This window comes from Antedon mediterranea, chromosome 7 (genome assembly GCF_964355755.1).
Source record: "Antedon mediterranea chromosome 7, ecAntMedi1.1, whole genome shotgun sequence".
In the NCBI taxonomy this organism is placed as follows: Eukaryota; Metazoa; Echinodermata; class Crinoidea; order Comatulida; family Antedonidae; genus Antedon; species Antedon mediterranea.
The window spans coordinates 19798763-19815038 of record NC_092676.1 but is presented as its reverse complement, the minus strand read 5'-3'; the positions used below and the strand labels follow the sequence as shown (position 1 = coordinate 19815038).

The window sequence follows — 16276 nt, the reverse complement described above, 5'->3', positions numbered from 1 at the left end:
GCCAATAACATTGAATATATGACTACAATTAAAACGGCTTCTGTCACATTAGCATTGCAAGATATATTGTTTTAAAAAACTAATAGAAAATTAGCGAGTAATGAATCGAATCTTGTGCTTGTGTTGTAATGGCTTCGCATTATTTTCTTCTGATGATAGACCTACTTCAATTATTATGCAGGCAATGATGATCACTAATTTTTTCTGAACAAATAATTATGCATCTAAAGACGCATAATAATTTTCATCGTGCAGCTTTTTCTGTCATGTGTATTCATTGTGTTTGACGCTAATGGCGACATCGTTTTCATGACACTACCTCTTTTACTATGTCGTAAAACAGAGCTATGTGTTTGATGCTAATACTAATTTTGTGCTCACATGAATAATTGTTAAAATAGAACAACCCCATGCACTCCGTTTAAAAAATAACTAATTCAGTTACATTCTAGAAATGGATTAAAAATATATTAAAATGAAACAATGTTTGAGCCACATTATCTCTATACCTGTGTTCACACTGTACTTTCATATCATGATAGTTCTAATCCAAACAGAAGCGTGCAGAATTTCTGCAGCGGGAAGTGAAACAGATGTGTGTGGTGTAGATAGACCCTTCGGTGATTTATATATAATTGATGTAGGCCTACTGAGTTGACACAATAAACTAAATGTATCTATGCGCTTAATTACATTCTAGACGAATAAAAATAAAGTGATATGATCTAACACTACCCCTTCGATCCGCCCTTAAAAGTATAAACATTGAGAAAGGTACACACTGGTACAGTTACTGGTTCTGAGGTAACCTCAATCCACACTCTACCACCTATAACCCCTTTTCTTCTCTTCTTTTATAATAGAACTAAATTATCTAAAGTTATATATAACAGAGCCATATATTTGAATTAGGGTCTGATCACGAATAAAACGTCTGATACATAGATAACTGATACGCCCTCTGTTGTGTACCTTTGGACTGATAAATACGATACTAATCCATGACGAAAATAATTTTCAAGCTGAGGTAATTCATTATCAACACAGTCTATGCGAGCATCGTATTGAATTGGCGTATTGCCTCTGTCCACAAGTATTTTGTCTCTATAATTGTGACTTCAAGTATAAAATGCTTTAGCTTTATCAAAGCTAGTATAATATTATTCATACAGGTAGAACATTTGCAATGCCGTTAGGTGAAGTATTATATGGTGAGTTATATGCTAGTTACTTCTCTTGTGTAAAACAACCAGTGTCTGCACTCACTTATCCTGTACTAAGATTAATACTTTCCGCATACTAATTAACGGATAAATAATAATTAACAATATTAATAATGGGAGATTTGTGCTAAAAGACTGTAGGCCTACCGTATCTCACATTTCTTGGTCGAACGATCACGAGTAGGCAAAAAAACAATGTGTAGGCCTATCCTAACATTGCTAGGAAGCGCTAAGTTTTTTTCAAACCAATCAAGACTGGCCTGTTTCTGTTGTCAAATAACCGTGTACATATGTATAATACCGTACATCTTCTAATTATTACCGTACTATTCTTTGATTGTTTTTAGGGTGGGTTATTATTAGTGTAGTGAGTTACTATTAATAATCTTAAATTTGGCACATGAAAATAGTAACCCACCCCCAACTTTTCCGGTCAGCAACTCATAGCAAAATAATAAAACAGTACGAATAAAAAAAATTGGTTGAACTCTAACTTTATTTTATGAACTAAAAAAAACCTAATATTCCCCCACTCCCGAGATCAACATACATTCTCTTTATTTTAAAAATACGGCTGCATCATAAACGACCAGTCTTCATAATAATAATAATAATTACATTGTGAAAAATGCCTATTTTAGGGAATAATTTTAGTGTCGTTTTGTCAATAGTTTTTGTGACTCTATAACACCCATGGGTTTACTATTAGAATAGTGGGTTATTATTATATATTGACTTATAAGGTTGGTTACTATTAGAAGCTGGGTTACTATTAGAGTGTAGGTTTATTAGACGATTTACGATACACGTGTATATAGGTATTGTTTAAATACATTATCATACGCGGTATATTCATGGCAGCAGAAACGGTGCTCATAAAAAAACACCAAATAGACGGATGAATTACAATGCTTGACTCACGAGACAGTGCAGCATCCATTTTCCCTGTTGTTAATAAACGAAAATGTATTAAAATACATCAAGAATTGTATTTGTATGTTTTATTCAACATTAACATGCAATCATTAATAATATGATCTTTCTATTGAAATACAACATATGATTATGAAAATTGATGGTGTCACCTTTAGACCAATATTGTTTTATTCATGTTACAAACAATCTAAGGCATTGTGTACTTTCTATTTCATAATTAGAATAAAATCGATATGAACACAATGCTTTTGGTACGAGCGAGTAATCAATAGGTACTGTTTATACATTTTATTTTACTATGTTTATACTATTTAGTAGTCATAATAACGAAAGAGAAAGCTTATATATTATGGCGCAACTTCTACTTCGGTACTATCTTTTACATTTAGAACAGGGCTTTTTGTTTTACTATTATAATCCCTATTTGCCCTTTAAAGGTCTTTGCACCCCAATTTGTTATAATGACTAAAAGAGATTGATAAATTTACTGAAGGATTCCATGTCGCATCTTATAGTACGAGTGTTAACAGTCTTGGAATATTAACTGATATACTGTACTATATTCTTATTAATCCGTTGACCTTTACGAGTCATTTTCACCTCCTCAGTAGTAATATCCATAAAGATAAAGAAAGGCAGTGAAATGCATGTAGAGATTGATTCCACGGTGCATCCTAAAACCAGGGAGTTGAAAATATACTGTTTAAACCAAACGGTGTTGTATACAGCCGATTTTGCACTATGTACTAGGCTCGGACTCATGTTTACACCTTCCAAATCCCTATCTATACATGCGTAAGCTGGCGCTTTCGATTCGAGCGAATATATTTGCCTAGTGGAAAATCGGCTTAACTAGAGATTCGAGTAGAATTGTAACACTGTTTCTAAATTATATCTTTATACTAAATATAACCAAAATGTACTTGAATAGAATTAAATATATATATATAAACACATTAGGCAATGAACATTAATTCGAAACCACTCGGTGATATACTGAAATTTAATTAATTAATTTGAAACGATAAAGATGAGGAAATCTGTGAGAATGAGAAAAAGTCGCCCCATATATATATATATATATATAAATCCAAAGGCAAATTACTGAAAAAATGACAATGCTGTGGGTATCAGTGGCTGGATCTCAATGGAGATACAAAAAAAAAGCGAAAAGCTAAATCAAAACGATAAAGTAAACAGCCAGAAAAGTTAGCAGAGCTTTCAGGCAATACTAGCCCTTCATCAGTGCAAGTGCAAGTGCAATGTATATATATATATATATTATATATATATACATCTATTTTGACTTCATACACACTCGTTGTTTGAATATTTTCACAGTGATATGGCACCATCGATTGATCAAATATAATGTTCGATTACTTATTAGGTATTTACGGGAATTGTGAGGGATTTGTCGCTATTATTCTGGGTGAAATACAATAAAAAACAATCTGGTTTGGATAAAGAGTCTGAGTTGGAAAACAATATAATAGTATAAAAAGCAATAGTTATAAGGAGTCAAACCTTTTTATTTGATCCGAAATCATAAATTACAAACAAACATGAAATAGATCAGGGGGACTTTCATTATAGCCAACCTTAGAGCCGCAATAATCATCAAAACGAACCTGTATCTGCAGTCTTGTTTCATTTTATTAAGTAAACGCATATGGGCACATCACACTTTTTTGTCACATAAAGTTTGATAGTGTAGACAGAGCTTTACAGCTATTTCAGTATAAGGCCTCATAGTCTTTTAACAATTGACTAGATAACAAAACATGCATGTCGACCTTTTGACCTGGTTATTATTTTACAAATGTATTGTTGTTATGAATAAAGATTGATATAATGTCTAAGCCGAGGTGACCTATATAAACTCCTACTTATTGTTCATATTCTAATTCGCTGTATTCAGACAATATAGCTGTGCTATTTACCGTTTTATATAAAACACAATGGAATGAATACTGTAGATCTAAAAATACGTTGTGTAACGGCCTGGATGTTATCATACAAACAAACAACAAGGTCATATGTATGGCTGCAGTCCAGTGCTCAAGTTAGCGACCGACCGACCATCCGACTTACATAGAGAGCTGTAGATATTTTGAGAACGGATATACAAGGGCTGTGCCAATAATAATCCAACCCCACATTTGCATACAACAAAACAATGTTTCTAGTCTTATAAAATTATATAATGTGCTATAACAAAAATGATTATTTTGAGTTGTACGGCTGTAGTAAGTATATTACATTTACTGAGTCAGATTAACTCAAGCCTCTTAACTTGTCGTAAACGGGTTAGATCAATTTAGTGTTCCTTAATAATAAAAACATCATAAGTTTATCGAATGCATTAATAAATGTGTTTATAAAACTCCCGTAAGGCACTGAACATTTAATTGCCTTAACGTATAGGCCTAAATGCATAATTTATACATTTTAAAAGATTCAAAACTAAGTTGTTCGTTTATTTCTAAGGTGAAGTCAAGGATTACGACAGGAATAAGCCTCAATTCGACATCGACGGGTACTTGAAATCAATAGGAGAATTTGGAAGATATCAAAAAAGATTTTTCGTATTACTGGTGTTCTTAGCGATTATCGATGGATTTATCGTGGTTTTCACTGTGATAACCAGTACAGCGCCTGATCATTATTGTCGAAGTTACCAAAATGAGACCTACAATCCTAGAACAAGAACTTTTCTATGTGAATCACTACCAACCGATGAAAATGAAACCTGTCAGACAGCAGACCAGTGCCAACGCCTTATTGACAACGATGGTAACGTAACAATTGGGGAATGCGATCTCGGATGGGTTTACGATCAATCGGTATTTCATTCAACACCCGTCACAGAGGTTGGTACACACCATTACTTCTTTACAAGTATAATTTCATTAATCGATAACAACTACTTTTTTTCACTCTGGACGCACATTCATTCAAGAAATATGCAACTGTTTCAAAAGTGTAGCTTCCAAATAAATTATATAGGCCTATCTTATATTATCTCATGTGCTCCATATTTGAGAACTTAATGGACATAGATACAAAATGTGACGTCGTGTTCGTTCGTTTGTAGGTTATTGAATCATGATGAATGTTAATATTTTTTTTTCTCGTTTGTAGTGGAATCTGGTCTGCGATAAACTATGGCAGCGTCAATTATCTAAAACAGTTCACATGCTAGGCCGGCCTATTGGGGCATTTCTCATCGGTGTATTAGCCAACAAATACGGCAGTAAACCTGTTTTATTCGTAAATGTATTGCTACTTGTTTGTGCTGGACTATTGGCAGTTACGGTTCAAAGTTTTCCAGTGTTTGCCACAGCACAGTTTCTCACCGGTTCAACGGGTTCTTTAGTGAATATTGGACTAATCTATGGTAAGGAATTTAAAACCAGTAAAAATATTCAAAGAGCTTTATACTACAGTAAACCTGATAAGGCCTAAGGAGTGTGTAGTATTACCAATAAGTATTATAATAAATCTAGAATGCGTATTGTGTGGTAGCAGATAATACACAAACATTGTTGGTTTGGCTTCAATGGCTTATACCATACAAATTACTATGACGGTTTTGTAACTTTCGAGTTTCATTTTATTTAATTCATTTATCTAAATTATATAACGGGATTTTTCTAATAATTAGGTAGGAAATATAAAAGGTAGGAACCAATGGATACCAACATAATTCATAGTACTGTATGTGACATTCATTATCTAAACATAATTGTAAAAGCTAAACCGCATTTCCTCTCTCAACTTTAATTCAATAAACATTTTATAACTTCCGATATTCCGGTAACAGTGGAAACAGTGGGAGAATAAATTTGTTTTACTTTAAGCTTGGTTCCCACTTGGATGCAACGCAAGGAAGTAAGCTCAACGCAAGTTTGTTGACCAATCACACGCGGTAGTTCTGTTGATCCATCGCGTTATCATTGGTCAAATATATCATACTGAGGTACAACATAGGCCTATATGTTTCTTGGTTCCCACTAGAACGTAACGCAAGGAGGTAAACGCAACGCAAGCGTTTTAACCAATGACAATCGAAGTTATAGACAGTTAGCAATCACAAGTGAATAAGTCATCGCTTGTGATTGGTCAATTCACTTGCGTTGCGTTACGTCATTGCGTTGCGTCCAAGTGGGAACCAAGCTCTATCATGGTATACGTTATTCACTTAACGCAGTATAGGTCTACGTTATACGTAAACGTTATACTTATACGTACACTTTATACGTACAGTATTATGCGTACACGTTAAACATATAGGCCTACGTTGTACGGTACCTCAGTATGATATACGATTACGTTATACGTTATAACATCAGTCCTTAGATTGCACTAAAGTCACTATTGGAAAAGGTTATATACCGACAGAACCATCGAATATTGTTTTTGATTATTTTGCATCAAACACAAATTAATAAACTGTTTATTTTATATGCATATTTAACATAAATGATGGATGCTCCCATGATGCTTTTGATATCAATAAGGCGGTATGCTGGTACAGTACCGGTACCTTTATACGTCAAACGGCATGCAAAGGTTAATTATTAAACCAAATATTTCTGAGACCGCTGAGTCTTGCGATCAAAAGCATGCATTTTCGATTAGTTAATAATAAATAGTTATTATAATATATTTTCAATTGTACTTTATTCAGAGGCATGTATAAAGCAAACCATACGGTACTAGACTTAGGCCTACTCAGGATTTGTAAAATTTAAAATTATGGTCAGTGAAGGTAGTTGGGTGTGTTAAATGCTGATACCACATCTCCCATGTTTGGATAAGTTGTGGGCTACATTTCATAATAATATCTATAAGCACTTGGAGTAAAGCATAATGTTTCCATAATAATAAAGTTGCAAATCACGTATACACTGTTGATGTATAATACATCATGATACCTATCCGATTCACTGACATTTCTATCGTTCCGTATTTTCCCTCTGACTTTCACGCGTTCAATTTCTTCGTCTTCTTTGAAAGTCGAGGTTTCAAAAAAACGACTGTAATTGCTTGTTCATTCTATACTATTCTGATTGTTGTACAGTTTAAATTACAAACTGATTGATATTTCCGTACAAAGCATTTCTGTTCTAAAGTATAAATTGAACATTGATTGATACTTCCATATACAAAGCATTCCTGTTTATTCCGAATGTTCGCATATTATCACAATGTTTGTTTTCCCACGATTTAAATTAAATTATTGTCACGCAAAAAAAGACACAGTAAAGAAAGAGTTAAGAAATTTATTAAATTTATACAGTATACAAGTTCTGTCTACACTATCAAACTATGGACAAAAAAGTGTGATGTGTCCAAATATGGTAGTGATATGACATCATAAAAATACCTTTTACAGAGAGTTATCTTACATTTCTACTTTTTACAAATTCTTCTTTACTCTTTCTTTCAGTAACTGAACTTGTTGGACCGTCAAAGCGAGGCACAGTGGGACTTCTGTACTATCTTGGATATCCAATAGCTGCCATGTTCTTGTCGTTTGTAGCATTCTTCGTAAAAGATTGGAGATTGCTTGGCATAATACTTTGTGTAATATTTTCTTTTGCATTGTCCTATATGTGGTAAGATGTTTACAATATTAAAGTATATAATGATAATTCATATGAGTTCATCATGCTTTCTTCTAGAATAAACGTAAAGCTCTGTCTACACTATCAAACTTTATGTCTGACTTAATCTGATGTGTCCATATAGACATGATGATGTCATATCACTACCACATTTGGGTACATCATTTTTTGTCAAACTTGTTTGATGGTGTAGACAGAGCTTTAAACTCGTTGAATTCCTTGTGGTAATCAAACTGATTCAATTATTCACCACAAAATAACCGGAATAAGTTATTCGGTTCACAATTATATCACTTCCATATTTGAACTAGTTTGATAGTGTAGACAGAGCTTTAAACTCGTTGAATTCCTTGTGGTAATCAAACTGATTCAATTATTCACCACAAAATAACCGGAATAAGTTATTCGGTTCACAATTACAAATACATCACCCGCAATGCCGACAGGATTCGCAATGTCAATTGTAATACTGTGCGTCATAGTAACAGTCCTCTACCTTATTTGATTAACTTAATCAACGAATTTAATTTGTGAGTTGCGCCCTTCGATCATTTTTTTTTTTTTTTTTTAAATTGTTATCACTTGTTTTAATGTTATCATGAAATGCAATTCAGCTTGGGACGCATGCGTCCCTAAATGCTGCTATATTTTATGAATTTTTTGTAAATTTGTTGTTTTCATTTTTGAATAAAGATATACCAGTGAATAATATAATTCCATTATGTACCTTTTTTTCTTTACTGTTAAGTATCCCATCGCTAGAATAAAGATAAAAACGAACATCTTGTATACATAATTTCTGTGTCTTTCAGGATAATACCGGAGTCGGTGAGATGGCTGTTAGCTCATAATCGAGGAGAAGAAGCAAAGACTATTTTACTGCGTGCTGCTGTCGTTAACAAAGCAACATTGAGCGTAGATAAATTGGCTGAAGTTAACAGGTTACAAACAGCAACTGTAAGTTTCCTAACTTCAATAGCCTAGTCTCACTAGTTTTTGCGTTTATAGGGTCAGAGGTTGCCACTGTTTGGAGAAGGTTGTGTTACTGGATGCTGTTCATCTGAGGAGGACCCTATGGCTTACATTAGTTATATAAAACTAAAACGAACAGCCTCCACACAGAGCAAAATCATCTCCAAAATGGAAAACTCGGAATGTGTAAACAAAGGTCTGCTACAGTAGTATATTTGTATTCGAATTGAGGATTTTTTTTAAACACACACACCCACACACACACACACACACACACACACACACACACACACACACACAAGAATCAGAATAAAAAGAAACTTAATTGGTAAAAGTTATCACAGTTTCGTGGTCCTTTACGCAAACAACTGAAAAGAAGAAAGAAACCGTCAAGATAACTTTACCATCCAAGTTGTTTTTAAACTTCTACATGGATTTATCACTCCAAACCAACATCATTATTAAAATAAGAGCCAAAGTTAACATGTTTCGTTTGGACAGGGGAGCTGCTAAAGAAAACCGCATAGAACATATATAATTATATATATATCTTATTTTATCGTATATTCTGCATTTGATTTAAAAAACCCCCTTTTTTCACAGGCTTCAGATGTTTACAGTCAAAAAACTTACGGGCTTATGGATATAGCCAAGAAACCAGTACTTAAAAAGACAGTACTTAACATGTGTCTGCAATGGTAAGTCCCCTGGCAGTGGAAGGCTCTTGTACACTAAGATGGTTATAGGCATATCCACCGATACTGAATCTTCACATTATCCATAACCATCGGCTCTCCGGGTTACGCCATATTTACCCCATAACTGCACGCATATTACGCTCTTCTGCGAAGTTTGGCGACATCCATCAAAATTTATGATTTTTTTTCTTCGTCCGATTCTGTGCATGATAATTAGGTCTGTAACTTATGCTGTCTACATTGGGTTGTCAACCAATACCGATTTTTTGGCTGGTCATGATTTGCTAAACATGTTCTTGACAGGTTTAGCCGAAGTACCCGCCCTCACACTCACTGTGTTGTTTCTGGACAAAATAGGACGAAAAACGACATCTCTATGCGGTTACATCGTTGCTGGAATTGCTTTGGCTTTGGTGGCAATTATTCCGGAAGGTATAAAGGCATATTGATTCTACTACCTGTAGGCCGATGTGGATCAGTCGTCAGACTTACGATTTCGTGTGTGGCGAAGCCGATATGAGTAATCAGCGTTCGTCAGACTTCGATCTCGTGTGTGGCGATAAATTGATAAAGATCTGATGAGGAACAGTTTAGGTTAGAGTAAGGTGAAATAATTATATATATATATACCAATACGTATACAGTTTTTATATTTTAAAATGCTATTTCAATTGAATTGTTGAGATAATCTTTAAAGTTGCAACTAACAATTTAGTCTGCAAAAATGTCTATAATTTACAATATCTCGTGCTAAGGCTTGTATCTACATTCACACCAATTCAAAGTGCATAAGCCTAACGTTACATTATCATGTTAGGCTGGCACACCTCATCGCCAATTTCCGTCTTGAATTCGGGACATTTGACCTAATGTACTAGGTGAAGGATTAACTAAAAGTAGAAATGATAATAATCAATATTGGTTCAGCGAACCGATCATTTTCGCAAAAAAAAAGACCTATCTATGACACGGAAGAGGTGTAAATGTAGATGGAAATATGTATTGTCTCTCAAAACATGAACATGAATAAAATAAAACTTTGAATATACCTTTTTTAAAGTTTTGATAAAGTTATTCACTTCCGCAGAAAAGAAAATTACAGACGGTCAAAACACCCGCTGTTTCGATTGACTATTTTAAAAGTTAATTTCAGCTAAATATTTTTCGAATCGATTTTTGGTTAAAGTGAATAACTATTATGTAACATTAAAATGGCATATTCAACAACAATTTTTTACAAATTACTTTACTTTCAGGGAGACAATATATCTTTACGCAGCAAGGCGATTAAAACTATAGTGAACATCTGCAAATTCGTTTCTAATCAAAATGGGAAAACCTTTACGTGAACGGAATATACTAATGCATATTAGTAGTATCTAACAAAAAACTTGTATACTGTATCTCAAAATTATATATATAATTATTGTTATATTTATTGATTTGGTTGCTATACATTAAGTGTGTCATGTATGCATGTTTCTGTTTCTTTTTAAGGCTTTCCTTAACATTTTTATCAATATTATTTCTTCTGTAAAATAATCAGGTAACAATAATTTAGTTGTTGGCATCGCTGTAACTGGAAAATTCGGCATATCAGTTGTATTTGCAGTTGTTTGTCTATACACAACCGAGCTTATTCCAACCCCAGTAAGGTACTGTTATTTAAAAGATTTTTTTATATGTTATCTTCAGTAAGAAGGGTAAAATTATGCGTTTACATCCATGCATATTATCCAGTGGTGGTATATTATATTAATGTAATATCAATGTTGTAAGATGTATAACTTGTGGAGGAGAGTAAAAATGTTTCTCAAAGCTCTATCTACACTATAAAATTTTATGTGACAAAAAATGATGTGTCCATATAAGGACATAATGATGTCCTGTCAATACCATATTATATCACTAGTTTGATAGTGTTGACAGAGCTTTAGATATAGTCTATGATACGATTGTATACGTACCATTTTGTGCATGACTTTTTCCTTTTCTAGTTTGTAGGACGTTTTTCGAAGGAACTACATTGCCACTTTTATTCATACAGTTGTGAACTAAATTAAGATTGCAGTTCCGTTGTGTTTGTTTCATGAAGGAATCAATGCATGATGCCATTTTGTTTTCCAAAAGAATTATGATGTAGAAACGTTGTTTGTGTATTCATCAATTTCATACCGATAATAACAAAAATAATAGTCTAACTTGTTGAGGTAGTAGTAGTACAGAAATACCAATGTCTATTATATTGTAAAATCATAGAAGAGTAAGTAATCTCTGATTATTGGTGACTATATCCATGAATGAAAGTAAATATTCTGTCTTTCAGGCAAGTTGGTGTAGGCTTGTGCAGTGCATTTGGACGAATATCTGCCGCGCTGACGCCTATGCTGTTTGCATTGGGTGAAATATATTGGTGGCCGTTACCTTACGTACTGTTTAGTTCAGCCTTGTGTTGCGGTGCTATTTTTCTATGTACTTTACCCGAGACCACTGGACAAGATCTACCACAGACGATGGAGGATGGAGAAGAATTCTTGAGCAGGGAAGGCAGTGGGTGAGAGATAGTTTGCTGTATTATTTATAATATCATTTAGATACGTTAATTTTCAGTTAAAGATGTATTGAAAAATTAATTCTTAACACACAATTTTTGTTGAATATGCCATTTTATTGTAGGCCTAACATAATAGTTATCCCTTTTGACCAAAAATTGGATCGAAAAAAATGAATTTACCTGAAATAACTGTAATTTAAAGGGAAAAAATGGTAGTGGTTGAATTTAACCATTTATTTTGTCCTTTTATAAGTGAAAACATTTTTTTTTTCGTATTTTCTACGGAAGTGATTAACTTTATTAAAACTACAAAATAACATATTCGGAGTCCGATTTAATTATTCTTCATTTTCCAGGTTTTTTTAGGAAAATACATCTTTAAGATAACGAACGAAAACGAAATCTTTCAATATGAACAGAAAATAAATGTAATGAAACTCGCCAAAAAATTGGCAAATGTTGTAAATAAATCAAAATGTATTTGTTTTATCGCCTTAAATTTTGATGAATACGACTTATATTGTACTTCGGAGAGAAGAAATTTCTTTTTTTTTAATTACATCGATTTCAGGATTGACATTGATGTTTGATGTACAGCATATTCTTTACGTAAAGGCCATTTAAAAATTATTGGTCGTATAATTTGTAAGATCTTATTTCAGGTTCAAACAGTGTCATTTGAAAGTAATACCATTAAAATGTCTTTACTTAAGGCGAGCTATAAATGCCGAAAAGAAATATGTATTATTTGTTTTTATCTTATGTTTTATTTCATTACAGCTGTTTTCGCTCATGTTTTGGAAGCAGTTACCAGCGATGTGAGTTAAATACTCCGCCAACACAAGTTATTCTTGCCAATCAAAGCGACACAATACGCCATGAGGATGCTACTGCCGTATGAACTAAGGTTAAGTGGGCTTGATTTTGAAACCTGTGTTGTTCCAATGAGAAATCTTGTTTACAAAACAAATTTATTCCGTAAAAAACGCATCTGAACACAAATTATCAATAAATTCAAAAAGAAAACAACAAATCCGACCTAAGTAAAGTCTAAGGTTGGCCATTTTATTCGACATTGCACAAATGTAAGATGCAAATATAATTTACCAAATTTTGGGAAAACGTACTTATGTTACATGACCTCTCATGCACATTCAACTCCCCTTACAAATATTGAACGGCAGCGTGACAATTTAAAACAAAAATAAAACTAAAACTATCGCTATGTTTTATTTGGATAATAAGGATCAAATTTACTATTGTTCGAAGCTTTTCTTCTATTGAAAGCTTTCTTAAAGTTCGATATTGAAAGTAAGAGTGGCCAAAAGGTATTCACTCTATACTGTTGGTGCTACGCTACACCCATGCTGATGTTAACATGTGTGGTTGTAACAATGTTTTTACTTCGTTGATCAGTGTTGAATATGTCGCTGTCCGAAAAAACGCAGAAACCTTGATAGAAATATTGTACAAAACTTCGCCATCCCGATCAATCATTTGCCGAGTTATTAGTTTAAATGTAGGAATTATCGTTTTTATTTTAAATGTTAGTACCGTACGGTTTCAGTGGTAAAACCACATCCAAACTAAGTCTTTCAACCAAGATCAGCCTGAAGATTTTGCAATAATGTAGTTACTGTATATGTGCGCAGTGATATTGATATAACCATGAGGTTACACTTGTTATTTTGATTTCGTCAAACGGGGATTACTCTCGAGTTTATGTTGTTCATTGGAAGGTTCACAGTCAACTTGTGCATGTGACCTATACGGTTTATAATTAACCAATGCTGAGCGTTAATAATAATTATTCTATTTGTTAAATATGTATTGTCTTCCCTGAAAAAATCATTTTTTGTTTTAAAGTTTATGTTGAATATTTCATTTTATATAAAGTTGACAAAAAAGTGGATCGAAAATAATAAGTTATTTACCTGAAAAAATTGTAATTGAAAACCAAAAAAATATTCAAATTGACTAGAAATCATTGGGTTTTGGTTGAATTTAACCGTTTATTTTGTCTTTTCACAAGTGAAGAACATTTTTTTTTTGTCTACGGAAGTGATTAACTTGATTAAAAACTGCAAAAAAAGGGGGGGGGGGAGGGGGAGGGGAATACATACACCTTTGTTGAATCTGAAAGTTGAATATACAAAATTAAGTAGATTGGAAGGAGTACTATAGGTATACTGACCTATACCGACCGATTTCAATGTAAAAGCAAATTGCATAATTTGTATAAAGCCAAGTTCCCACAACAATGCCATATGTGACATCGTTTATCTTTAAAACAGCTTCTACTATGACATGCAGTTATATAACATTGTGACGAACATTATGAACTGTCATTTTTTTCTGAACTATGTTTATTACGCCATGGGAAAAAATACCTGAAGTAAACTATATATGACCTGGGTCAAATAATACAAAATCTATATCAAAATATAAAATGAGAGAGTATATCTATGATGTATATGAAATTAACATATAATAATAATAATATAGGGTGACACATTTTATGAATACTTATTTTAGTATTTTTAAAGGGTAAAACCGGGAAATATTAAAAGGTATTAAATTGATGCACTTAAGAGTTTTTAAATCATATTGTAGAAAACGTGATCAGAAATCAGAAAGATAAGAGTGCCTGGAGATAATGTTAAGTGGATATTGATGAAATGCTGTTAATGTTCCAGCTGAGATTTTCTAAAATGGCGTTAATGTGTTTGCTATGTTTTAGGCTGATAAAGTGTTAGCTATATTCTATAGGCTTACAATATTAATAGACAGATATATTTTATAAAAAAAAATAGTGTTAATGTTGCTATATTGAGGAAATGTACGCTGTACGTTTTGATTATATCAGGGAAGATGTAATTTCACTCTTCCTTGATTATATTGAGTGATTTAAAGAAGTATGCTTGTTGATTAGCTAATTGTTTTATCTGAGAATTCGTTGATATTGAATCTGATTTATTTTGTATTATGCAACGGCAAAAGTAGTTATGGAAATATTATTTTATAGTGGTCATAAGTATTCAATTTAAGATAACAACGACGGCATTATTTTATTTTGAAAGTACTGTATTACTTTTCAATAAGGTAATACTTATTAATATTATTCATTATGGAATGTTCTGATAAAGTGTCGATCTTTAGAACGTATATGCTACGTTGTTATCAATATTGACTTAAGCTTTGTCTACACTATCAAACTTTATGTGACAACAAAAATGTGATGTGCCCATATATGGACATGATGATGTCATATCACTGCCATTATACCTATGTTATTTTCGCTCTACTACAATGTTGTACGATACACTTATAATCTTAATCTGGGAACACGAACGCTAGTTGATCATACCCAGTACCGTTTGATCATACGATTAATCGGGAAACCACCTCACGAAACATATAAAAAAACAACAAATAAAAGGAATTTAAACTAGTTTGAGAGTGTAAACAGAGCTTTGCAGTTAATTAATTTGATTGAAATATAATTAATCTACATTTGGATACACTTGGGATCTATTTCAAATTGTAGCATTTAAACGTATTAGTTGCAGATTTGATGACGAAGTGATCAATTTAGAAAGTTGTCGTTCTCTATTATGTTTGAATTGTAAAGGCGTTGACTTAAATGAACAGAGAACGTTTTATTCTATTAATGGATTTGAAGATAGTGTAATGTAATTAAAGAATAATTATTTATTTGCAAGATATGAGAATGAAACAGAAAGTTTATAAATTTATATTGGAGGGCTTTGCAATGTAATGTTGGTTGTAGAAATGTTTATTTTTTATACTGTTTGAAGGTTTGAGTTTAAAAGAGAAAGTGATCTGATAAAAGTGTCGATTGAATACTATGTTGAACGTTATATTGAATGTATGATATTGAAATGCATGGACTATTATAGATGGTATCGAATGGATTGAATGGATTGAATCAATTGAATTGAATGGTATTGGATTAATTGACTGGTATTGATCTAAATGTGAATGCTGTGATGAACGATGGCGAAACGAGTTTAACAATAGATGGTTATTAACTTTAAAATATATATTTGAATGAGTGAAATCCTGATAGGTTAAAGGGTTTTAAATTGTATATAAGATGGTATATTAATAATGTAGTTAATACTACAATTCTCGAAGTCAGATGTATAGAAAGTTTTATGAGTTTTTTGATTGGTATATTTTTTTTAAGGGTTGAACAATGTTGAAGATGGTTGGTGGGAGTTGATCAGTGTAGTTTAA

At 32.7% G+C, this 16276-nt stretch overlaps 1 protein-coding gene across 1 annotated transcript; it reads left to right on the top strand.

Moving 5' to 3' along the window:
- Positions 1 to 1065: 1065 nt before the first annotated feature.
- On the top strand, positions 1066 to 14017 carry LOC140054724 (organic cation transporter protein-like). The gene is made up of 10 exons (XM_072099800.1): positions 1066 to 1211; positions 4650 to 5032; positions 5304 to 5559; positions 7615 to 7783; positions 8605 to 8749; positions 9368 to 9462; positions 9680 to 9894; positions 11009 to 11117; positions 11789 to 12016; positions 12797 to 14017. Exons 1-10 carry the CDS (start codon positions 1187 to 1189, stop codon positions 12915 to 12917), a joined length of 1746 nt encoding a protein of 581 aa, XP_071955901.1. The 5' UTR covers positions 1066 to 1186; the 3' UTR covers positions 12918 to 14017.
- The last annotated feature ends 2259 nt before the right edge of the window (positions 14018 to 16276 follow it).

Excerpts from the sequence above, each read along its gene's own strand:
- LOC140054724 (XM_072099800.1), top strand. The coding sequence starts at position 1,187 with ATGCCGTTAGGTGAAGTATTATATG. Across the intron at positions 1,212-4,649 it reads GTTAGGTGAAGTATTATATG|GTGAAGTCAAGGATTACGAC; the intron begins GTGAGTTATATG and ends TTTATTTCTAAG. Across the intron at positions 9,895-11,008 it reads GGTGGCAATTATTCCGGAAG|GTAACAATAATTTAGTTGTT; the intron begins GTATAAAGGCAT and ends TAAAATAATCAG.